General features: G+C 40.7%; 1 protein-coding gene across 1 annotated transcript in view; it reads right to left on the bottom strand.

Moving 5' to 3' along the window:
• Nucleotides 1–26,944, bottom strand: part of FNDC3B (fibronectin type III domain containing 3B) — a 358,693-nt gene that overhangs the window by 105,239 nt on the left and 226,510 nt on the right. Inside the window, 1 exon segment of the mRNA XM_032630063.1 lies at nt 6,328–6,386. Coding sequence (XP_032485954.1) covers nt 6,328–6,386 — 59 coding nt within the window.

The following is a 26,944-nucleotide window of genomic DNA, read 5'->3' as shown; positions in this document are numbered from 1 at the left end:
GAGTTTCTGATACAGGTAACACAGTGGATGGCAGACCAGCATTAAACATCTTTAAAAAAAAACCTGGAGAGACACTGTTACAGAATTGAACTCTACCCTTCTTGCTATGGCTCCAGACTGGCAGCAACTCTTCTGCCTACTCCTCCTGTGACGGCTGTGACCCGCCCTTCAGCATGCCGTCCCCTCTCATGCCCCTGAGACTTAGCTCTGGACTTTCCCACTTTCCTGCCTTTAACAAACTTCCTTTAGACCCAGTTCAAATGTTGCCTTTGCTTATTCATTTAATCATCATAGCTTAACTTGTGAGGGGCTGTGGACACAAAGATGATTAAGATATGACCTCTGCCTGATGAAGAGATGCGTGAGGGGCCTCACGGCAGATACACTGAGCACAGAGGGGCCCATGGCAGCTTGAGGCCAATTCAGGAAAAGTTTCTGTACGGTGCTGCCTGACTCCCTGCTCAGGATCAGCAACTGTTTTCTTTGTGCTCCAACCACATTGAGCGGGCACCTATATTTGGCACTCATTTCATTATACTCTGCTTTACCTGGTTATCTGTGTGTTGTTCCCCTGATTAGATTTTAAGGCAGCGTTTCTACCACATACACCATTGTATCTGCTGAATTCCTTCACACACCATTAATGAGTAATCTTGAGATACTGGACATTATATTTGATTTTTAACTTAAAACAAGATATTGTGCTATGAAGCGTTCAGTTTATAATTTAAAAAGATGCTGATTAGGTACAGAGGAACATTCAACTGAGGTGATCAGTGGCCCAATTCCAAGAGCACAGTGTGTGGTAACACTGATTCCATGAATGGTGGTGTGAAATTAACACCACTTCTCAAAATAGCTCAGTCAAATGCTAGCACTTTAGATACTGAACAGGCATCCATAAATCCACATCCTTTTAAACTCTACTTTTTTCATCAGCTATTAAGAATTTACTCCTAAGAGTTCTTGTCACAAGAAGAAAAGTTTTTCTTTTTTCCTTTCTTTATATTGCATCTATATGAGATGACGGATGTGAGCTGCACCTGTCGCGATAATCATTTTATGATATACGTAAATCAAACCAAAAAAAAAAAAGAATTTACTGTCTTTCCTTTAGGACTTGGTTAAATTATTACTTAACTCAACAGTGATGTACAACACCTGAAGCATCAACTAAAATAACGCTCACCTTTCTCCGAGGTTCCCTGAGCAAGCCTTAGGAAGGCCAACTGTCATGTGAACACAGACCTCTGTGCAAGTGCATCCTTCCCATCAGCCAGCCTATCAGAAGTGCACCTGGAGAACTCAGCATCATTTTCAAAGGACGGCGGCTTCTGGGAATTCTTTCCTGGATCTGAGCAGCCTGCCTCCTAGACTACTACCAGAGTTGAGAGACCCGTTCCCTCCTGTGCTCCCCCCTCCCTCCCTCTCACTGACTCCTGGGCCTCAGGTTTCCTTTCTTCAGGCATTGGAATCCTGAGAGAAAGAGTGCTTTGTCTCTGTTAGAACTTGGAACTCACTCCCACTCCAAGGCTGATGCCAGGAAATTACACCGTGCCTTTCAAGAGAGTGTCATGTAAAGGGGAATCCTCAGCAGTAGATGCCTTTACTCCAAGCATCCAGGGAGGTGATAACTTTAATGAGAGATTCAGAACTCTGGGAACTAGGCTGGGTTCAAGCCTACCGCAGAGCGACAGCATTCGTACACAAGCTTCACCTTCGTTCATTCAGTCTCTCTCTCTCTCTCTCTGGTGAAACTTTCTCACCAGCGGTGACCACTGAACTGAAATGGGGCATGGCTAACCTGATCATCACAATGACTGTCATGGCTGTGATCCAAAAAAGGAAGTTTAGAAGCCATAAAACTAACTGACTTGCTGATGCTTAACGATTCTACCATAAACAGAAATCAATCTCCTTTGTAATGGTGATAAAAGTGGTGATTTTTAGTTACAAAGTTATTGGACAAGATCCAACGTGACATTTGTTTCAGCACTAGTGATATAAGAGTCTGCTGTGAAGGTTACTAGTGTTAAGTCTGCATAGAAATTAAACTGCTTTGAAGTATCTTTGAAGGACTCATAAAACCATCTACTTCTAAACGATTACACACTGATTAGAAGTCATTTTTGTCTATGTATTGATTAAATATAGATTTGAACTTGAGAACAGCTGCTAGTTAAAAGCATATACATATGCATACACATATTCGCAAATGATAAGACTGCATTATCTTGTACCTATTTCGTATGTAATCCTTAGATCTCTTTCTCCTTTCCCCTTTCTCTCCTGTTCATCTCAGTATATTAATGCTATTCTGTGAAATTTTACTTTCTTAGTTTTCAGACTATCTTATATGCAAATGATATTCATTATTTGGATCAAAAACACCATTTACTCTCATAAAGTTACTAAATTGTTACTCTCGTGTTCAAAAATATTTCTATGTAAGTTAGTAGCTTCTAAATTTGGTCTGTCTTTGGATTTAACTATGTGGGAGGTCTGCTGATCCAATTTAGGGAGTATGTTAAGAAAATATTACCATAGAAATATTGGCTTCACTTCTAAAGTACCCATCATGAAAAATAATAACATATAGGAAAATTTAAAAGGAAAAGGTCAAAGAGATCATTATTCAAAGAAATGGATGCTCAAATCCAGGAATTTCAGAATCATCTGTTACTAAAATTCCTTTAGGGCTAAGAACCTCAAATCTGTTTCCAGATCTACTGCTGTTTGTTTCAAGGGATTGCTTCTTGCAGGGACAGTTGTTCTTCTTTTAGGTCAGTTTACTCACTTCTGGAACCAACAAATCAATTGTTTCTACAAGCTGAACATTAGCGGATAGAAACAATGCAGAACCACAATTCCAAGTTACATTTATTTACATCCTGAAAATAAACAGCCCAGTATGTGGGAGACTTCATCTAGCACCACCATCAGAGCAGATTAAACCACATTAGGTTGGAGCTGGCTGGTACTAGCAGAGGTTAATCCGTAAACCACTTAGAATCATATCAGCTTAGTTCTGTGGCACAGCAGTGGCTGTATGAGCACAGTCCCCAAGGCACCTAATTGTTACAGTCTCGGGACAAAAACCTTGTATATTTGTACCCTGTTGTATTTAATGGCTAAGTATTTGGATATTTATAGTATCTGGGTTTCTGAAGAGTAAATGACTTGCTTAATTCAGGGTGCCCAAAGTTCTAGAAAGATGACTGGAATCTACAAGTCCTCAGTAATGTTTCTAACACCTAAAACAAACCATCCATAAAACCTTGAAGAAAAATATATGTGTTTTATTTGGAGGTGTTACCAGATGCAGCTGAAAGAAAAAAAATTTAGAACAGCAATCCTTTAGACAATTGTGTGCCGAACTTTCTGCAGCTGTTTCTTTTCCTAGAAGGTGAACAGCCCCTCCTTCCCATTTCAGAGTATAGCAGGGAGTTTCACTTTTGCCTAATGATATGCTAAAAACTCTAGGAAAATACTCCATTCCAAGGACTCTATAAATAGCATACAATTTACTTTTCAGATAGTCCCACATGGTATTTATTATCCCACCTTTCAAAGGTAAGGAAACTGCGGCTCAGGGTCACAGAGCCAGTTAATGGCCACGCTGGGCTCCAACTCACAGGACCCTCCTCTGCATGCTGCTGCCTCGCACTCTGGCTCCCAGCCGTGCCCACATCCCACCAGGCTGGCTGAGCCTCGTATGATGCTGGCCAGCCGTCAGGTATCTGTCTCACCTGGCAGAACCTCACTACAGCCACTGCAGGCTGCCACCCATTTATTTACCAAATACATGTTAAGGGTTCACAACGTGCCAAGGGCAGTGCTAGGTACTAGGAGCACAAAGATAAATAAGGCACAACCACGAGTAAGAGTTTCAGGCAGAGGGGGGAGGAGAGGAAAGAAGGGAGAATAATGGTGTGAAGAACTAACAGGGCTGGGGAGGATGGGTGGACTGTCATCCAGCAGAGAAGGTTTTTGTGGGGACCAGGGGTTGGTATGGTGGGCAGAGTAACGACCACCCCCAAGATGTCCGCATCCTAGTCCCTGGAACCTACAAGGTAAAAAGAGACTCTGCAGATGTGAGTAAGTGAAGGATCTTGTGAAGTAGGGACTACCCTGGATTACCCGGGTGGGCCTGATGTAGTAACAAGTATGAGTGACAGGTCTTTGTAAGTAAAAGAGGGAGGCAGGAAAGTCAGAGAAGGAGATACGAGAATGGAAGGGGTCGTGGGCCAAGGAATGCAGGTAGCCTCTAGAAGCCGTAAAGGGTGAGAAAACAGATTTGCCCCCAGAGCCTCCAGAAAGGAATGTAGCCCAGCCGATACCTGGATTTTAGCCAAGTGAGACTCATTTTGGACTTTCTGACCTCTCAGGTGACAATCTGACTATATTACACCTAACATCATGACTATTTATACAAAACCCTGTCTACCCTGCTCTAAAAACTGTAAAGAGTTAAGCATTTAATAAATGCTGAATCAGGAGGAAACGACCAATACATATAAATGTTGCTTTTATCTTTCTAGAGCCACATGGTCCTCAGAAACAGACTTTATCACTTCTGCAGTAAAGAAATGATCAGGTATAACTCAAGAAAAACACCGTATGTGTGTACACGGGACAGAGAGCAGATGATGAAGTCGTTTGACTACATCCCGGATAGTCAACTAGCCTGCTGCTCTGCCTTCTCACGCTGACTATGACTTCTGTGTGTCCCTCGTGGGTTCTTCTTTCTGCTGCACTATAAATGTAAGCCTGTTTCATGATTCTGCCCTCAAGCCTTCTCTAAGCTCTCCCTATGCTCTACCCCGTCCCCAAAGCTATCATACACTCCTACGACTCCAATGGTCACTCCGATGCACGTGCTCTCCCCAGGAGTATCTTGTTGCCCTCTCTCCACGGCACTGATCTATCAGGCACACTCAACCACCCACTTATTCGTCTTCCTGGATACCCCGCTAGTAAAACAAATTCCACATGTCTAAGAATGGCACTGAAGATACCAAGAGGACACAGACACAAACCTATTCTAGAGGAACTCACAGATTACCGGGAAAGACACAAACACAAGTAAATGGAGTACAATGTATTAAATACATGCAGAGCACAGTGAAGCTGTAGTACCACATGTAGTACCACTGGTACCAAATACCGTGGGGAGTATCCCAGTTGATGGGACAGAAATCAGGGCAGCCTGCCCAGAGGAAGCAACTCCTGAAAGGCGTCATCTGAGCCTGAAAGCCCAGTTAACCCGTGACAACTGATAGGCTGTAATGCCTGACTGATTTCGCTCTAGAATGGCTCTAGTATCCATCCTCTCCTTGCCACACCTGACGCCACCGCCCTAACTCTGATTCCCACAGCCTCTCGCCAGCCCTACAATAACAGACGCCAGACACTTGTCTCCCTGGGTCCATGCCCTTCTCACTGCAGTGCACCTGCCGGCTGTTTGATCCTCCTGAAAGTACGGTCCTGATTATAAGAAACATAACTTCTTTGCTCATAAACTCTCAGTGGCAACCCGCTCCTTACCGGATCAAGTGCAGACTCCCCAACCCAGCATCAACACCCTACGCTTCTGCAAGTGCCCTACTGCGCCCGTAGTCCAGCAACACCTCATGTTTTTAGGTCTAGTCAAACTCAACTATGTGCCCTGAGGCATGTTTGGACCCTTCTGTTAAAAGGCCTCAGTATTTGAAACACATGAAGAATCAAGGTTTTCCAATTCAGCTAGAAAACACTCCAAAGAACTCTGGCTCTCTCAACTCAGATGAAAGCCTGAATCAACATTTTGAATTTTTCACTTGAATTTCAAAGCATCTGGCAAAATCAAACTTAAAACCTCACAATATCACTACTCCCACCAACTTTTTTCCTTGCCATTATGCTTTGGACTTATTTTACTCAGCTAATATTTACATACCTTTTTGAAATTTACCTGGAAAAATGCTTTGAATTACTGAGGTTTTCAAAAATTATTATTATTACATTTACAAAGGTAAAGGGAAATTACCAAAAGAAAACTGTTCTGTAGCCTTAGCGGGTGGGGGAAGGGGTACCCCTGGAAATCGGGATGAATACCTAATTGCATCCCGAATATCTAAATGAAGAAGACATTTTGGTGGATGATGACTAAACAGAAGACTGCTGTTTTATATTTTCATGCTCCGTTAATAACAACACTATTTCACAGTTTATGAGTAATCCGCAAGGGAAGGGGGCCCTTTTGCTTACCTACTGTGTGGTAAAAGAAAAGCATGTTTGAAATACTTAAAAAAGCGCCATTTACGCTGAGAAATCCAGAAGACATACCTGTGGCTTCTCTATTCCCGAAAGAATGTCTTGCACCCTCTTTACTTCCAACTCATACTCTGCGTGGCAAAAAGAGGAAAAAAGAAAAACAGTTAATGCCATTAGAAGTCAGTAAGGTTGTCAAGTTCCTTTCCCAAGCCTTTAACAAGGGTTATCATGAAGTCAGTTGCCTGTTACCATGAACTTCTGGTACCACAAACATGATAATGAAAATCAGGAATGAGGATGTCTTTGGGGTAGGGATTTCACTGTGGTTGTGTTAACTTGCCACTATTATTGGTTTACATAGTCACAACGCTGACCAGATTAACACTGAACTCTACCTAATAATTCAACAGGGAACAGAGAACCCCAAGGAGGAGACAGGGGAGACCAGTGCAACTGAGAGAAGCTGAGAGCAATGAAGAGATGAGGTTGAAGACAGAGGCCGGTTCATGAAGGGCTGTGAGTTCAGATTTTTTAATTCAAGTTTTATTCTAAGTTTGATGAGCAACCACTAGAACGTTAAGTGGAGGGACTGACATACTACTGAGTTTGAAAAGATCTGTTTGGTGTCTGCATGAATAATGGATATATGGAAGCTAAGAGTGGCAGCAGAAAGACCAGTCAGCACATTGCTACACTGGTCCGGGTGAAGGATGGAGCTAGCCGGCCTGGGCTGGGGGTGGTAGTAAAGATGCTAAAAATAGGTCTGGTTTTGGAGGTATAGGTGCTGAAGAGTTGGATATGATGGACATGGATGAGGGAATGAGAAGAATCAAGGCTAATTCCTCGTTTGGGGCTTAATCAACTGAAAGGATGGTGGTGTTTTTTAATAAGATGGGGAGATGGGCAAGTTTTGGGGTGCAGCAAGAATTGTTTTTGAGATGAAACAGGAAAAGTACTTGGAGCAGGGAGCATGGGGTGGGAAGGATGTGTAAAAATAGGATAAATTTAATCTGTTTTGCTAAAAGAAACATTTGACTTTCACGACCTGCTTGATGGAATCTAATTTTGAGTCTATTTAATTTTGATTTATTTAACTGTTCAACCAGTTTATGAGCTATATACCTAGAGATATTATGATTACCAAGACATGTCCTTGACCTCAAGATATTTCAAGTCTGGGGGGGGTGAGGGTTGGGGAAGGAATGGAAGCAAACAGGAGATTACAAAGTGACAGGCGCTGTGGTAAAAGCCCTCTAAGAGAGACCGCTCTAGAAGCTTCCTAGGAACCAACACCCAGCTGAGTCCTGTGGGCAAGCAGGCATTTGGAGGTGAAGGGGGAAGTGGACTAGGGGTGAGAGCAGGTTAGTAAGCCCAGCTCTTCACAGGCCGTTTATTCACAATGTTCAGGTCTAATTTCCAAGAATCCTACCTCAGCCCTCACCCCCTTGTCCCGGCTTCCCTCCCGTCATCGTCGTACCCTACTTAGCTCCTTCCCAGCAGTCATCAGAACTGGACATTAATTCTCCTGTCTAACTGTTCACTCATTTATTATTTTTCTTTCCTACTAAAATGTAAGCTTCAGGAAGGCAGAGACACTAGAGGTCCAGAGCAGATATATTTTCTGTCAATAACCAGATAGTAAATATTTTAAATTTTGTGGGTCACGCAGAGCCCTCTGTCACACAGTCTTCTTTGTTTCTCTAGCCACTTAAAAGTGTAAGCCCCAGCTTAGTGGGTGAGGGACACAAAAAAGAGGCCACAGGGCAGGCTGCAGCTCCTGGCCCTGTTTCAGGATGTGCTCACCACTCAGCCCAGAGCGCCTCGCACAGTTCCTGCAGACTCACAGCTCGACACCTACTTGTTGACTCGGTCAATAAACCAAGCGTACGTAAAAAATAACAAGAACTTCTAGTTGGCTCCACCCTGAACTTCAAAAGGATCGGTTCTTCGTTCTTCCCCACTGCATTCTGTTTAGTAGAAGCAGAATGTTTACTTTTATTTTGGTGAGAAAAAGTAAGGGGCTGGTGACAATATCATATTTTTTAAAACTGCAACTAAAAGAAAACTCACATTCAAAAGACTTAATGTCCCAAGCTCATTTATAATCATGTATTCGTGTTAAGATACAGATAACGGACTATACTTGTAAGTCAAAACATAGCCTCACATTTTCTGGGAACTCCTACTAAGTCAACTGTAAATACTGTGTATCTCAGAAGTTAGCTGTCAGTAAAAAACACATAAGCACAGTTGCAATAAATGAACTGGTTCACTTGTTAAAAACAATACTCTCTGAATCACTGGTTATTCCAGAGTTTGAAGCACCCTATGGTTTCAAACACTCACAGAGATACATTCAAACACTAGATACATTCAAACTGCTAGCTGAAGGAGGTCTTTATTGCCTTCTGCCATGACTGACATTTAAAGTGTCTCAGAAGGACAAGAAGCCAGACCCTATCCTTGAGGTAATAAAAGTTTAGACTAGAACAGAGATGATCGCCTATCCAACAAAGAAAGGAGAGAAGAATTGAAGAGCTCTCCAAAGGAAGAATCCTCCGGACCATTACTAGACATACGGCATGAAAGAAAGGGGAGCTAAAAAAAAAAAAAATTTGAAGACCTCCTCCCCACAGCCAGCTTTCAAACACACACGGATGATAGAAGAAATGGTTATGCTTTTGAAAGAAAAAGGAAATATGGGAAAGGAGGTTGAATTAGAAGGGGTGGAGGGGGATGGAATCTGCTTAAAACTGAAAAAAATGGGTTTCAAGTAAGAGTCAGACACACAAGTGAAAGGCTCTGACTGAGATTAAAAACAACTAAACGGCTTCCCTGGTGGCACAGTGGTTAAGAATCCGCATGCCAATGCAGGAGACACGGGCTCGATCCCGGGTCCAGGAAGATCCCACACATGCCACAGAGCAACTAAGCCCGTGCGCCACAACTACTGAGCCCGCGCACCTAGAGCCCGTGCTCCGCAACAAGAGGAGCCACCGCAATGAGAAGCCCGCACCACGATGAACAGTAGCCCCCGCTCGCCACAACTAGAGAAAGCCCGCGTGCAGCAACGAAGACCCAATGCAGCCAAAAATCAATAAATAAAACTAAATAAAATTAAAACAAAAAACAAAGGAAACCCAACTAAACAACTTCCAAACAGAGGTCAGGACTTGCCTTGTCTGTCTCACTGTAATAACGAAAGCTGCTATTCTCTGAGCACCTAGATATGTGCTGGTCAGGCACCATCACCTTGCTGATTTTTACAGCCTCCTTGGCAAGATGGACATTCTCTGCTCCATTTTACAGCAGGAGGCAGGGCTGCAGTCTATTCTGCACATCACAGTTTCGTGTCCTGTTCGATGCACAGTATCTGCAAGGTGTCTTTGTCGACCGAGGGATGAGGCTGAGGGACAAACGAGGAGGTTTCCCCAGGACCACAAGTCTAGCACATGTCCCAAAGCAAGCAGAGCCTCTGGCTGCAACATGACGAACTAGGAGTCATGAGGGAGAGCGAGAGGGAGGGGCAGAGGGCTGGGACTGGCGGGGTGTTTGCCCTGAGGCGAACGGGAGAAAGGAAGGGGCAGCAGAGACCCCCTAAGTCCCAGGAGAGGGTTTGTGTTCTTGGGTTTCTTTCTTAAACTCTGAAAAAGCTGTCAAATGAATAGAGCAAAGGCATTTGGATCTGGGGACAAGGCATGTGAGGAAAGGAAGAACAAGAAAAAGTAGGCCATGAATGGAGCCAGATAAACAAAGGATTCTGCAAAGATCAAAAATAAAGAGGGCAGGGCCTGAGGAGGAAAGGCAGTGACAGGACAGCCACTACCCTATTATATCAAGAGAAATGTGGTATCAAAGCCAGACTGGATTCCTTCTTTCTTTCAAGGTTCTGCATTGTGACTATGGCAAAAGAAGAGGAAAATGCATTCACACCACATTTATGTAACGCTTTTCCATTTGTGCTACCGCAGACTAAGAAAAAAAGCAAATAAATGCCAGGCACACAATTTGCACAAACAAGAGCGAAAATAAAATTTGTTCAACTGAGCTAAAGTGACAGTTACTTACCACACATAAAATATACTCTTGTGTGAAAGCTAATTTTCTGGTATGAAAATGCCAAAATGCACAATTCTACTACCTAAATAACTGAGTTAACTCAGACCTTGGCCTACCTCTCCTAAGCCAGATTTAACTGTGCCTCGGAGTAGTCTATGAATTATTACCCTTTCCATAAAACAGAGACCAGCTCTACAGAGTACATTTCGCAGTTGGACCAGGCTTCTGCCTGCTCACGTGCTTTCTTTTTCTCAGTCTCTGTCTCTGTCCCTCTCTCACAGACACACCATGAGTGTGTGCAAAGGAGAAAAAAATTAGAAAGCTAACCAATCCCCTCACAAAAATTAACAAAACAAGAAAGAACAGTTCTGGTGATTTGCCGTTAGGATACCTTTTATATCAAGTTTAAAAAGAAACTACGCCTTGTTTGTTTTTGTCCTCCCCTGACCCCCAAGAGTCTGGTGTATGCCAACCGAACAAGAGATTGTCCAGAAGAGGAAGAAATGCGAGGCTGTAGGGCAAGGTGCTCTTTCTTCACTATCAGGGCTGCCTTCCTCCCTCTGGTTTTGCAGCAGGTAAATTTATCCAGAGGCAAATCTTATAAGCCAACTTTCTTTCTTCCCACATTGAAGCTGCCATGAGGTGAGCAATCAAATTAAAACCACTTTTCCACCTGCTTCAATTTTGTTTGTGACCATGGCTCAAGTGGGCAGACATGACAACCCACCTTTTACATCACCACCTCCTTAATATTTGAAAGTCTTTCCCCCGTGGTGAAGACTCTGATCAGTAAAAAAGGATTACAGGGCGCTCTCGGGACAGCTTTCCAAACAGAGGGGGGCAGGGAGCATTTTATTTTGTAGATATAGACACATTGGGGGTAGGGAATTTCTTGAAAAGGGATTAAGATGGAAGCCTCTTGTTTAAACATGCCCCAATTGAGGTGAAAACTACCCTATTTGGACATGCCAAAAAAAAAGAAGGAGAGATTCAGTTCAGCAACTTATACCCTTCTTCCCTCCTAAACGCACATCTCCACCCAAGAAAATAGAGCATTTTTAGCACACGGAAGGTTAAAATAAAAATACACTAGCAAAGCAAATACATTTTTTTGAAAAAGGACAAAAAACCCACAAAAACCCTACGCACGTAGACGGAATATGTGTCACGTGAAATTTAAACTTTCCACAAATAATGGTTTTCATGTTTGCTCCAAAAAGAACTGTAAGTTCACACTGTCTGTATAACTGTAAGGCCTAAACTAATTAAAATATCCCACTTTGTAAATACAACTTACTTCTTTGGCTTGTTTCACTGTTTTCCTTCTTAGAAAAGAAACAGAGCTAGACACTTAGCTGCTAGCTATAGAATGTATTTATGGTTGTGACAGCAGCCCCTTCATTCCAATGAAATGACATCAGCATTATTTCTCTGTAACCCTTCTGTCTAGTTCTCATCCACAGGGTCATTTACAGATATGCCCAGCATAACATAATATGCTTTCTCAGATTTGCCAAGGAGCTGACTTAGCTACTCTCTTTCAAAATTATATATAATAAACTAAGGGTGTGGAAAATACACGACTTCTGGTCGTGTCCATTTTTAAGGTAAGAGGCTTAAAATCAATAGCAAACCCTCAATATAAGAACTAAATGAACAGAAAAAAACAGTACTTTGGGATGAAAAAGAAAAAAAAAGTGGCTCAATAATAGGGACAAACTGGATATCTAGACAATGCCTACTAATGCTGATGAGAATAAATGAAGGAAAGGCAGTTTACGAATGCTTGCTGAATTGCTTTTCTAATCAGAAAAATAAATCTATCATCTTCATTTTTAAAATATTACTCATCCTGGGGGAAAAAAGAGGAATCAATAATTGCATACGAAAGTTAGATTAACTACCTAACAATCTCCATTTAGTGATTATGATCCACAGTTAGCGGTGTTAAATACAAACATTAAAAATGTATAAAATCACAAGGAATAAATTCACATAATATAAAGACAATGCAGTTAATCCCCAAAGACAAGTATGCCAGAAATACCTTCAGATATCAATCACCTGATGCTAAAAATGCAAAGACAAACATCTTTCTGGCCGTTTAGCTGGTTAAGTGGTTACACTATTTGAAATCCTGAAAGACAGACAAGGGAATACCAGACTCTCAACAGTGAAAAGAAAGCAGCAGGTAGGCGAACATACGTTGTGGGAAGTTGCCTTCCAGTCTAGGAAAATATTTTCAAGAGCAACATGGGTGCCAGACAAATTCTGGAACCTTAGAGAAAGCAGAAGAGGAGAGATGAATTCCTTTTGCAGCTGGAGTGGCCAGCTGGATAGGAGGGAAGGCCAGAGAATGTAAATGGGACAAGGGAGGCTGATTTCCTCTGAGCTTTTGTTGCTATTTCTGGAATTCAGAAGAAAGAGTGATCTTCTGTCCTAGCCCAAGATCTGAGCAAAACCCTGCTAGGAACTTTCATATTAGTTTATCCATAGGCAAAATGGGTCCCATTCGGGCAACAGCTGTACTACACTTCAGTTAATAAGATACAAAAGTGCGAGGTCTGGGCTTTAATAAAAAGTGAAAGCACCAGATCCGTTACCCTTGCTGAATCCCAGGTCTCAAGTTTCTCTCTCAACCTCCTCCTGTGATGCCAACTAAATTGGATTCTACCTAAAATACTAGGAGAATCTATGCTCACTTCTGTCAAATTCTCTAAGAAAAGTTCTCCTGTTTACTTCACAAGGCAAAAATCATATAGGCACATGGAACTGGACAGAAGCAGCTAGCATTTTTAAGAACAGCAAATTATATAGGGATGAAAAACCCACAAAAATGGATAAAGTATGAGGTAGATATGCTTGCCTGGCAAGCCTGACTCTAGTACTAGACCTATTCTTTCCTTCCCTCTGCATGTTTGAACTGTGTCACTGGCTAACTGAACCCTAACCTGTGCCAGATATAGCTCTTTTATTTTGGGGGAAGGCTCAGCTCCATGATTACCCAGAAAGACCCGGTACCCTCCCTGGGTGTATAACAGGAAAGCAATCGCTTAAACACAGGATAGAACGACTTACAAAGGTAATTAAAGTTTATACCCTACTTTCTGCACTGGCATCTACAAACGTTTCCACAAAATGTTTTTTCATTAAGGTTTGGCATGTCACATTGAAAAATTTTCAAGTAGCTTATTCAATACTTTTGCAAGACTGTTCAACTGATTTTGCAAGGCAGAATCCAGACAGCACAATTTTGTAACACATTAAATCTGAAAGAGAATTTTAATACTTATACCACCTATCGAGCAAGTTCTGAACAGTTTTTACACCCACATTGTAAAATTTGATGTCTCACATGATGAAATTATATGCATTTGGGGATGAGGACAGAATTCAGTCTATGGCCAAAGAACCCAGTGAAGCTCATCAGCTGATATAGGAATCAAATCCAGTACTAACTTCATGTGCTAGGGCTCGACATAACTCACCAGAGTTCTGACATGTGGAAATAGCATTACTATTCATGGTACAGCCTACCTCAGCCAGGAAATCAACAAATGCATATAGTCACCTGGCAGGTAATGTCAGTGAGTAAAAGATGGTGGACGTATCAGGCAAAAGGGAAGGGTAAAGACTGGAAAACAGAAAATGCCTTCACCCTATCTAAAGGAGGCAGCTGCTATGTAGCCAATCAATTATTGCCAAGCAGGATCTAAGGAGTCTCAGGTTGACTGCCATTTTTCCAGAGAATGTGGAAATGAAAAATTTTCTGTGAAATTTCCTGATGTGTAAAAATATATATTTTGAAACCTTTTTAATCTATAGAAAAGTGAAGGAACAGTATTATGAGCAGCCATATGCCCTTCACCTACACTGACCAATTACTAACATTTTGCTATACTTGTATGTTCACATTTTCTCTCTCTATACACACACACATACACACGTTTTTTTTCCCAGAGCTATTTGAAGTTATTGATCTTATGCCAGTTCACCCCAAAAACTTCAGCATGTGTTTCCTAAAAGCAAGGACCTTCTTGTTGGTGTGATGATGTAACCACAACATCACACCAAGAGATTTAACACTGACAGAATAAAATCTAATCTATACTACATGTTTGAATTTCCCCGGTCATTCCAACATGTCTTTAATGTTCCCCCCCAACCCCAAGTCCAGGGTCCAATCAAGGAACATGTTGCATTAGTCTCCTCTAATCTAGAATTAAAATCTCCTATATTTTTTGTCTTGCTAAAGTTAATATTTTTGAAGTGTCCAGACCAGTTTTTTTTTAAATTAATTTATTTTTTATAAATTAATAAATTTGGGTCTTGGTTGGGTCTTGGTTGCTGCACACGGGCTTTCTCTAGTTGCAGCAAGCGGGCTCCTCATTGTGGTGGCTTCTCTTTGTTGCAGAGCACGGGCTCTAGGTGCACGGGCTTCAGTAGTTGCAGCATGCGGGCTCTAGAGCGCAGGCTCAGTAGTTGTGGCGCACGGGCTTAGTTGCTCCGAGGCATGTGGGATCTTCCCGGACCAGGGAGCGAACCCATGTCCCCCGCGCTGGCAGGTGGATTCTTAACCACTGCGCCACCAGGGAAGTCCCCAGACCAGTTTTCTTATAACGTATACAACTATCTGGATTGTGTGACTATTTCCTCATAATTAGATTCAGGCTAAAAATGTTTATCAAGAGCTCTGTATGGATGTACTTCCCATTCCATCACTTAAGGAAGCACACAGTGCCAATTTGAACCTTCTGGTGATACTCAGCACTTTGATCACTTAGTTCTAGTATTATGTGACCTAATTCCCTGTTGTTAAGGGACCCTCTTCCCCTTTCACCTGATGGTTAAACACTAATATCTTTGCCAGAAGATATTACTATATTGATACTTGTAAGATGGTGATATTCCTAATTCTATCATTCCTTCTATGTTAATTAGTTCCCTCTCTCACATTAATTATCTATGAAGTCATGGATTATTTTTTCCACTCAATAAAACTTGTCATACTCTTTGCCATCATTCTTTTGAATCCTAAAACTCTCTCAAATATAGCCAGTAAGAAACCCTTCAAGCTGTTTTCTGTGTCCCTTTGTTCATTTCCTTCAGGCTTCTGTTTGGAACACCTGTTAAATATTCTGGTTTAAGATCACTTGGCCAACTGTGCAAAAATGTGCAGACTGCAGGTGACAGATTTTATGAGCATTAAGTAGAATTTATCCAAAAGTTTTGGATTTGTCAAAAGCCACTACTACTCAAGAACTTTCTTATTTAAATGTGACTAGGAAGGAAAAAACCCCATCTATTTCTCGTTTCTGTATCTTTTAGAAATTAAAGTTAAAACAAACCAATAACCCAAAGAACCATCCTAAATGACATTTTAAAATACAGCAAATTTGAACTCTAGAAACTCAAACATGAATCATGATAAACTTTGAGTAGAAAAACATAGAATACATATGGCTCTTCTTGGATTATATAATTTCTGCTCTCAATTTCATCTGGCCATGTTTTATTTCTTGTTCTTCCCAATCAACATTTCCTTTAAAACACAGATAATCAAAAGAGACAGCACCATCTGCCCCAATCCAGAAAAGAAAATGGACTGTATTCTAAACACATCAAACTGAGAAAAAAAACGAAAATGAAAAGTTAGATTGGGCCAGCGAGCAGGAAACATCTACATGGAGAATGCTATCTATGAGAAATTTTTCTCCAGAATTGGGATCATTTTGAGGGCCAGAAGCCCTCTGCTCTTAAAGGTTTTCCTTTTGTTCTCCAAAACATGTATAATAGAGCAGACATCCCACAAATCTAAGGTCAATGCGAAAGAAGTCTTAAGTTGTTCACAAGCAAACTAAAGTCATATGGCACTGATCTTGCTATCTCATTCTAAGTCTTTTATAAAATGAAATTATTTGGAATTAAAATTTTTCAGTTTTCTGTATAAAATGAAGGACTCTCTTGAGCCATGCAGATGACATCTCTGTTGTCCAAGTGGGCTGCCCTTGTTGTTCAAAACAGGAAAGTCATGGGCCTATTAATAATGTGTTCTGCATGTATACTTAAAAATCAGTTAAAAGGTCTGAGAACTGGAATATTACATTTATACCCCAAACCAGCTCAATAAATGGCACACTTTACCAGCCACATTTTAAAGTCTGCAGATGATAAATCATGCTCACCTGGGCTCCATATCCTAACAGCTGAGGTATGTAACTCCTGGACTACAGTGAGCTCATCAGGCTCCCGGGGAAAACCCATGAGCAAAAGTAGCCATTTGGGTCATGTATCAAACTGGACAAGAAATAAAAATGCTCAAGATGAAAATATAAAAGTTGGCACGGAAGAAAAAAACCCAGAAGAGATGAAAAAAAGAGAAAAGAAAAAGAGAGGCAGCAAAAGAGGAATGAGTGACAGAGATAAAAAGATTTCAAATATGGCTCTCAGCAATTACATTGACAATTTTTTATCCAGCTAATTGATTTTAAAATAATTTCCTAGAGCTTATAGCGATAAAATTTCTATTACAAGACATCAAAATGTAAAAGGTTAATTTGTGAGAAACCTTTTAGTTACCCAAGGCTGAAAGGACAGTACAGTCTATCCCTTCCCTCCTGGTCCAGCTCACTCTTCTCATCCTTCATGCCTCTGCTGAGCGATCAATTCTTCCAGGCAGCGTTGCTCTTATCACCCACCGCCTGCAATGGTCCTCTTTGTAGGATCTCCCCTAACATCCCATCCTCCTCTCCATATTTAAGTATATATCCCACTGCATGTTCTTGTTCACAGTACAGCTGAACCTTGAATAACGTGGGGATTAGCAGGGCCGACCCTTCCTTTAGTTGAAAATGCATGTATAACTTATAGTCAGTCGTCCCTCCATAAATGCAGTTCCTCCATCAACGCAGATTCAAGCAACCACAGATCATGTAGTACTATAGTATTTATAGTATTTACTACTGAAAAAAATCCGGACCTGAGAAGTTCAAACCCATGTTGTTCAAGGGTCAACGGTATAGGCTCTGCTTCTCCAAAAATGGCAAGGGTAAGCTTCATGAGTACAGGAATCACATCACTGCTATGTGTCATTGATCCCCCAGTACCTAGTACCTGCACAGGAGTATGTCTTGAATGTATGACTGAATAAATGGTCAGAGACCACTTATGCACAAATGCACCTACTGTGCTTTTATTCTCTGAATATTCAGAAACAAGCACATGACAGACGTCATGGTGGAGAAAGTTAAAAGGGATGACATCTTGATAGATCACGATATTACATCAAATAACACATTATGATAAACCTGTGTCAAAGGTCTATATACATCTCCATTTTTGCACAGGAATTCAGTATGCACATACTAAATTAATTCAGTAAGAATCCTAAATTTGATGCAGATTAGAAATATTTCAACAGCCAAAGCTAACAGTCTGCCTGGCAAAAAAAAAATCCCTCAATAAAGCCATCACGCTTGCTGTGATGATAAAAATGCAACTGAGCACGTTAACTAATTAAGCAATTGAGAATCCCTGGATCTCACTCTGGAGAGTATCCTGAAGAAGAATGGAGCATTTTACCTACTAGTGGTAACCTTTTAATCTGCTACATACTAATCTCATTTCAGAAAATTAAATCAGAATGCACAAAGTTGTTTTTAGAGGCTAAAATGCCTTGGTTTTGTTTAGCCAAGTTAGTTGTTTTCCAGCTTCCCTGTTCCACAATAGTTTTTTTGTGTGTACAAATCATGCATCTCTAAAGAACCATTTGAGATGACTCTATTATGCCTATTTACCGATTAATTACTCAGTCAAATAGAAAAGTCTGACCTGCAAAAGTATTTGCAAGTCTCCCTTTTTGCAATCTTAATGCATGCTTCCAACTGGCCTGACTACCCTTTCTCCTTTCTGCCTTGGAGTATGTGACTGTCTGGTTGCCTTTCTTCCCATAATTAACAGTCCTCCAATTGCAATCCCAGTGAACAAAAAACTTGGCATTCTCCATTGAGCGATCTCCTTCTTTGCATTGCCCTCTATCCCAGGCCCACAAAGTCATACTTGGAGTTTACCGTGGACTCCGTCTTTATGGCTTACTACCTATAGTAAGCAGTCTAGCAGTTAGACACTTTGAGTAAAACACTGCCATTGGCTCAAAACTTCCAAGCAAGAGTCTATTTACTCTCTAGCAAAAGACTAATTTAGAATGCTTTGACCCTGCTGGCAACAGCAATTCAACTCACCCATTCCTGTGAAGCTTTCCTAATAACTTCCCAAACAACACTCTACAACTAAGAGTCAAACAAAAAGATGCCCTAAGAGATAGTAACCAGAATGGTGTATATGGTGTATACAACAGTTCCATCTAATTCCTCCAGAGTAAAAGATGTATCTTTTCACTTGCAAATTCACCATATGGAATGAAAACACGGTTGGGTATTAAGTTTTAGGTTTTAAAGAAGGAAAGTGCTTTTTTTTTCCTATCAATATGCCCACCAGAATAAAACTGTACTAAAATATTTTGAATACACAGAGCAATTTGAAGAATTATAAACTACAGTATATCACTTATAGTTAGATAGCCCTCTGTAATGTATTGTTATGGGCTGAATTGTATTCCCCTCAAAATCCATATATTGAAGTCTTAACCTCCAGTACCTCAGATTTGACTGTATTTGGAGATAGTGTCTTTACGAGGTAATTAAGTTAAAATAAGGTCATTATGGTGGACCCTATGTGACTAATGTCTTTATAAGAGGAGGAAACTTAGATAGAGGCACATATAGAGGGAAGATGATGTGAAGACAAAGGGAAGAATCAGCCATCCACAAGCCAAGGAGAGAAACCTGGAACAAATCCTTCCCTCATGGTCCTCAGAAACAATCAACCTTGCAGACACTTTGATCTCAGATTTCTAGCCTCCAGAAACTATAAGAAAGTTAAGTATCTGTTACTTAAGCCACCCAGTTTGTGGTACTTTGTCATGGCAGCCCTCGTAATCTAATAAGTGTATCATATATGAAAATATTCAGTATTATTATACCCATTTACTAGATATGGATCCTACAAACTAGGAATTTTCAGAATTTGGTCAATATCACACAAGGCAAATCTAGAAGAACCCAGTATTAACCCCGGGTCTTCTAATTCTTGGCCTAATTCTTTTTCTTCTTAGGGGGCCTCCAAAACCTCCTTTCACCCAGCCATCCCCTCCACCTAAGGGAACAAGGGAAGGGTAGGGAGAACAATTTTACTTATGATAGATGTACAAATCTATCATCTTGAAGGGATTGCTAAACTACTTGGTTCAGTACAAAATAATTTACAGTGGAAGTTAAAATGTGTTTATACTACTTGCTTTATAAGAGGTCATATCCAATTACAGAAGGCCAATTTAGAAGTCCAAAAAAGAAGCAACTGAAAATCATTTGAAAAGCTGATCCACAAAAAGACCACTTCCTATGACAATTCTACTATTTCGTGCCAATGCATCAGTAACACAATATGCTCTTCCCTTTCTCCCCACGTATAGAAATATATCATGCAGGATGTTTTGAGGCTAGAATACTACTATGCAGTAATTGCTTCCAAAACACATGTTACAATATCTTTGCAGCTGACTGTGGCTTTACAGAAGCAGCACATACTGGCTCCAAAAGAACAGAGACTATGACGGACCATGAACTACAGCTGTTTGCTGTGCAGCACCACCTGAAATATCTGTGTGCTGTTTTCTTCCCAACCAGCTAGTACAGAGTGTATCCAGACTACTCACTTATTTATGGCTCCAGCTGTTTTTCTGTATTTTCAGACATTCTGCAGTGGCTTGAGTGAAGCAGCCATTTTTCTCAAGTCTTTCAGTAAGGATAAAGAACTGCTAAGAGTATAGTGGGTACTAATTCTGTCCTTAGATAAAGTAACAGCCATTAAGGTATAAATTAATATCTTTAAATTAGTAGAATAAAGGTCCTAGTTTGACCTTCTTAACAGTTACCGAGCAGAAGCCTCACAAACACTTCCCTTTGTGTAGGAGACACCAATCTACCAGGAAGTGCAGGAAAGTGCGTTCCTGGGGAGCTTACAGTTGCTCTACGCACATACAAGACGCCCATATAACAACGAGCCAGAACAAAGAGGGAGGAGGACATGGGGAAAGCGGGGCAGTGGGCTGTGATTAGGCGGTACAGCAGTTGAAGGCGGCTGGTCCAGGTGACTTGTCTGACTGCATAACAAAAGAATTTCTAACGAAAGGGACACAGAAAAAGAGCTGCGGAAACTGATTGGCAAGTTTCTGTAAGCCGCAAGCGGATGAACTGTTTAGCTGTAATTACTGTGAACTAGTCTTCATCATAATGTAATTATACTATATTATTAGTGTTACTGTGAAGTAGTCTTCATGTCTACATTTTGAATGAGATTTACAAGTCTTTTTCTCTCCTCCCTATCTACTGAGCTTCTCATAGTACATTATTAAAGAGTGGTTACTGAAATGCAATTGAGTAAGAAATTGCATGACCAGAATTATAAATGCTTTCATCTAAGTGAGTGACCTATTAAGGCTCATCATTTACAACAATTAAAAGTATAAAGCGAAATGAACTAGAGAAAAAGCAAATAGGTTTTGTGCAGATTTGGCTTTAAAGCTACCTAAGATTGTGAAATTATAAGCATTCCATCTGCTCACCAGCTGTGGTCTCTAATCCTCTTTAATAACTTCAGCTTGCACGACTCCATGAGAACCCAGGCATCTTCCAAATTTCACTTTACATTAGTTGCCAGGATTGATTTTTAGACACCAGCCTCCAGTGAAAGCAGCGTAAAGTTGATTTCGCTGGCAGGTGTTAATTTTCAGAAGAGTGAAAGGAAGTGGGAAGAGAGACTGAGAATGGAAAGAAAGAAATTAGGGAGGTTCCAAGATCATCACATTGAGTTTTGAGGGTCCTATGCTCTCTAGCAAAGCCCAAAAGCTCAAATTAAGAATATTCACCTGAAATGTGAAATTAAAAATTCCCTAAAACTTGTCAAAGGCAACATCTAAAATAAAGATATATCCAGCTGTCCCTAGAATGAGGTTATGTCTTCTGGAGAAGTCAGTCCTTTTCCCCACGGCAATCCGTGACTTCTGCCTTTTGGTCACCGACTAGAGACAGGGTCACAGCACTGTGAACTGTTCCCCACTGTAACAAAGCTCAGCTACTTTTTCCTTAAGGTATCTTTTTTGTTTTTACTAAAGTTGATTTACAATATTATATTAATTTCAGGTGTATAGCATAGTGATTCAGTATTTTTACAGATTATACTCCATTAAAAGTTATTATAAGATAATGGCTATAACTCCCTGTGCTATACGTAATATCCTTGTTGCTTATCTATTTTATACATAGAAGTTTGTATCTCTTAATCCCATAGCCCTATCTTGCTCCTCCCCTCTTCCCTCTCCTCACTGGTAGCCATTAGTTCGTTTTCTCTATAAGGTACATAGGGCAGTTTCTAGCTAGGCTCCATACAGGTGGTCACCATAGCTTAATTCAGGAATAGTAAAGGTGTGTTATTAAAGAAAATACCCAAATGTTACTAAAGTTGCAAGCAGGTCTCACAGTCATGTTTTATTACTTTTATAGTCAGATATCTTTCCGACTCCCACCCTCACACAGTTACCATCGAGAAAGTAAGAGAAGAAATGATTCCTTTCTAACTCAAGCTTGGCAACAACCTGATTGCCAGGCAAACACAGGTTTACAACATCTCCTCTATCATTAGTTCAGACTGCTGAAAGTTTTTGAGAAAAGCTGGAATTAGGGGTCTATGCTTAAGCCTAATAGTGATCGGCACCCCACTGACAATATCACAAGCACTAGGATTTGTTTCCTAGTCAGATGTGTTCTACCAGAACAAGCTTATCTTCTAGGCTACAAATCACAGAGGCTTCCTTTCTTAGAATGCAATCTTTAAGGGGCTCTCTAAGCCAAGATGACAATCCATCCTTGTTCCAAAATGTCAATGTATGAATAGCATCTGGTAGAGAATGCTTTCATTAGTGGGATAGAATCTCCACTAATAATTCTCAAAGAAGAATCTGTTGTTCTGTCTCTCATTCTATTAACATTTAGAAGGTGATGGAACCCCATTTTTATTTCTGGCACAGACCTGAAGTTTACTTAACTTCCCTCCTAAGAGCATGGTGACCAGTCGAGTTAGCCCTGGCTGGAAGAGCCAAGTGGGAGCAAATAGGCAAACAGTCCCTAATACGAGTACAAAGTGGTCAAAAAGTCAGGTTTCATGACGCTTCCCAACAATCAGAAAAGAATATTTTCATCTCATCTTTCAACAGAATAAGAGCATACAAAACCATTCTGAGTGCCAAAAGTACTGAGTAATACAAAAGTTATTATACCAGTTTTTAAAATGCTCTCTTAATATAAAAGCACTAAGAGAATCAGACTACTAGGGGCTATTGTCTGAAAAACATCCCCAAGCTATGGGAGAAATCAATAGTTTAAAACTGAAGATTGAGTCAGATTCCATGTTAAAACCTGGTCTAATATTCCAAAATGCCTTTATTGCCATGCAGTCAAGAGTATCCTAAAGTGAAGTTTTAATTCCATGAATTACATGAAATTTACATTTATTCAATGTAAATTGGATAGGGGAAAACACAAAGTCCAGATTCTGCCTAAGGGTAAACAAGCTAATGGTAACAGAAATAATACTGGACTGCCAAAAGTGACTCCGCAACCACCAAAAAAGGCTAATTCCTACTGAACACAAATGGGGAAACAGTGGTAAAAGTTTATAACATTTATTCGGTGGGAAGGAAATATAAGACTTCATTTATAGGGAAGTCCTTCATCTGTGAGGATGAAATGAGCTCCGCAAAAAATTCTTACCTGGCAGCTCAGTTCCTCAAAAAAACCTTTTGTGCTCCGTACTGTGCAATTCTGGCATACAAACATGCGTGATAACTATCTGGTAACTTTCCAACTGCAATGGAATTCTGTATTTTAACCCGAGCCTTATAAAATGAAATTTTAAAAATAAAAAATAAATTCAGCAATTCATGTTGTCTATAAAAATGTTTGGAAGTCCCTTTGAATGAGCTCTGCACTTGAACCTCTGACAAGCCTAATCTGTTTCCAATACATTCAAGGGGTAAACTCTGGTGGGACAATATAGACAGCATACATATCCATGAACAAACAGGGTGAGGTCAGTTAGTGCCACGAAGAACATGTTTTAAAGGGTGATATGGATGGAGTAGTCTGAGAAGGCCTCTCTGACTGAAGCATCTGCGCTACTCCAGGAAAGATGAGGAGGACCCTACCTTACAAAGAGCAAGAGAACTCTGGAGGCAGAGGTAACAGAAAGAGTGAAGGCAGGAAGGGCCTGGCATCTTAGAGGACTGGTAAGGAAGCCTGCGTCCAGAGCACAGGGAGCTGGAACAGGGCTCGGAGGAGTTGAGGCAGCAGTCAGCTGACACAGACTTGGTCACCGGGGTAAAGAGTCTGTACTGTATGCTAAGTTCGAAAGGAAAACGTGGAGAGTTTTATTTACCAACATCGCCTGGCTGCTGTGTGGAGAATGAATTGTGAGGGAACAAAGGTTAAAGGAGAGAGACTAGCTCAGGGGACAAAATCTCTATGGAAGTATACATGCACACACACATTAAAAAGTGAGCACTGATAAGGGAACTCTCTGTACCGTCTCAATTTTGCCATGAACCTAGAACCGCTCTAAAAAAAAATTGTCTTAAAATGAAAACAAGCGCTACAATAATACTGGAAATTAGGAGGAGAGTCACATTTAATGAGATATGGTTTGGATATACAGAAATTTATCACAATAATTTTCGAGATCTAGGTTTTAGTACATGATATTAATATCCAAGAAGAGTTGCAACTCAAGTGACCAAGAACATGTATTTGATGAAATGTCTAATGGAAAAGCATAGCTTTGTACCATACTTGCTCTACAATCTGAAGAATCCAGGACATGAGGTTGTGGATCATGATATGCACTCTTCCCTGCAGTCTGAAGCTTCCTTGTTTCAAACACTGCTGATCAGAGATATATTGTAACGTAGACCGTAATATCATTCTAGACAGCAAGTAATACCAAAAGCAGTAAGTCATAGTCTCTACGTTTAAGATTTGAATGTATTTCCATGAATGTTGTGACTCACAAAAAAAGCCAAATTCTACTAAATGGAAAACGTATTGCAGTCTCTAGAGCTGTTCTCAAACAGTAAAACAATTTACCAGACATACTTAAACAGTTCTTCCCAAAGCCCTTTATTTTTCTCATTTAAATTGGTTCCAAAAGGAACTGGCAAGGGCATAGTATATGCTGTAAGTGATTGATACTCTTATGGAAAAAACACATAAATAGCTAAAACTAAAGGCTCATGACTATGGGTACAGTTAAATGGCTTAAATGAGACAGAGTTATTGTTTTAAATTCATTGAAAATAAGACCGGGGAAGCTGTTCAAGAAAGGTAACATGATGTGATCCCTTCAGTTTCTTTCTCCCCTCATTAAGGTCCTAGCAATATCACAAGAGTTGATTATATGGCTAAACTAGCACATCTAGTGGCTTGAACATAAGGAAGACTGTGATCCGCATGACTAGTACTTTATCCTCCATATCATGGCATCTGTACCTGTCTTTTTTTTTTTTAATAAATTTATTTATTTATTTTTGGCTGTGCCGGGCCTTTGTTGCTGCATGCGGGCTTGCTTTAGTTGCGGTGAGTGGGGGCTACTCTTCGTTGCGGTGTGCGGGCTTTCTCATTGCGGTGGCTTCTCTTGTTGCAGAGCAGGGGCTCTAGGCACGCGGGCTTCAGTAGTTGTGGCACGCAGGCTCAGTACTTGTGGCTCGCGGGCTCTAGAGCGCAGGCTCAGTAGTTGTGGCGCACAGGCTTAGTTGCTCCGCAGCATGTGAGATCTTCCCGGACCAGGGCTTGAATCCGTGTCCCAGGCATTGGCAGGCGGATTCTTAACCACTGCACCACCAGGGAAGTCCCACTGCTCCCTGCTGTCTTTTTTCATTTACCATTTTGGCTGATACTATATAATCCAGCTGAGTTCTCATGTTTGGCTAAAACTTTTTTTTTCCCTACTTTTTCTTTCATCTTCACTCCATAACCTGGGCTCTGTACCTCAACTTTATTACTCTCATCAATGAGATCTAAACAGATACAGTTCTGACTAATTTGTTCATCCAAGCAATAATTTGCTGATGTTTATACAGTGATATAAACTTAACTTTGATATATATTTCCTACCAAGTTTCACAGAATTCTGTTAGAGGAAAGAATCTTAACTGATTTCAAGTACTATCTTGTATTGTATGTACTTAAAATCTTCTGTGTCTATTTTAGGCATAACACCCACACGAGGGTATAAAAGGAAATCTGTGAGACACAAGTTTCATTACACAGGCAATAATTATTAAAAACATAGCAAGGCAGATAAGAGGGTTTAGAATTTATCGCTCATATGATACCTCGGGGTCCTTATAACTCTTCTTCAAAATTAAACTAATTATTAGGCCTCATCTAGATATAGCCATCAAGGAAAGGACACATGTAATCAATCTATAGCATTAGCAATCCAGTCAATATCCAACAAGCATCAGCTTTTATGGAATTTTCTTGGGGGAGTTTTTTGTTTGTTTTGTTTTGTTTTTTTTTGCGGTACGTGGGCCTCTCAATGCTGTGGCCTCTCCCATTGCGGAGCACAGGCTCCAGACGCGCAGGCTCCGCGGCCATGGCTCACGGGCCCAGCCGCTCCGCGGCATGTGGGATCTTCCCGGACCGGGGCACGAACCCATGTCCCCTGCATCGGCAGGCAGACTCTCAACCACTGCGCCACCAGGGAAGCCCCTTGGGGGAGTTTTATAATGATTGTTAATTATTATAGAATCATTAGATTCATAAAGAATTAATTATTCTGACAGCCTTCTTAGTCTTACCTCATGCTAGCTGAAAGTTACCTCAGTTTCCTTTTTGAAGAAAATATACGTTCCAAATTAAGATAGGTTCCTTTCACTTCTTTTTGGAAAATGCCATTAACTCTAAAAGGAATTATACAGATCCTTATATTTAACTTCCATTAATATGTCCTGAAAATACATATCCACCACTTACATGCATATACATGCACATATCCACGTGACAACTCATTCCAATTTCCAGAGTTAATATGAACAATTACAGCATTCAACTTTCTGACTTGCCTCAACTAGCTTAATTAACTGTGCAGAGACATCCCTGATGCAAACTGCTACCATGAAGAGAAGACACAGTTCTGGTAAGTGATTCTTGGCCTGCGTTATCAGAGACAGATACTCAGAGCTGCTCTTAGACATTTATACTAAACTGTAACACACTGAAAAAGTTGTGGTGGATGCTGAGGAAGGTGAACGAATCCTGCAATCAGACCTAAACACCATGAAGGGTAATGAGCTGGTCCTGACCAGGTTACTACAATGGGGACACTGGAAGCAGCATGGGTTAGGCTGAAAATGGCCCCCAAAGGATATCCATATCCTAATCTCTGTACCCTGTGAATGTTACCTTTCATGGCAAAGTCTTCAGACATGCGACTAAGTTAAGGATTCTGAGATGGGAAGACT

The sequence above is a fragment of the Phocoena sinus genome, chromosome 4 (genome assembly GCF_008692025.1).
Source record: "Phocoena sinus isolate mPhoSin1 chromosome 4, mPhoSin1.pri, whole genome shotgun sequence".
NCBI classification, from domain to species: domain Eukaryota; kingdom Metazoa; phylum Chordata; class Mammalia; order Artiodactyla; family Phocoenidae; genus Phocoena; species Phocoena sinus.
Note: the sequence above shows the minus strand (reverse complement) of the source record. Positions and strands in the feature narration are given on the sequence as shown.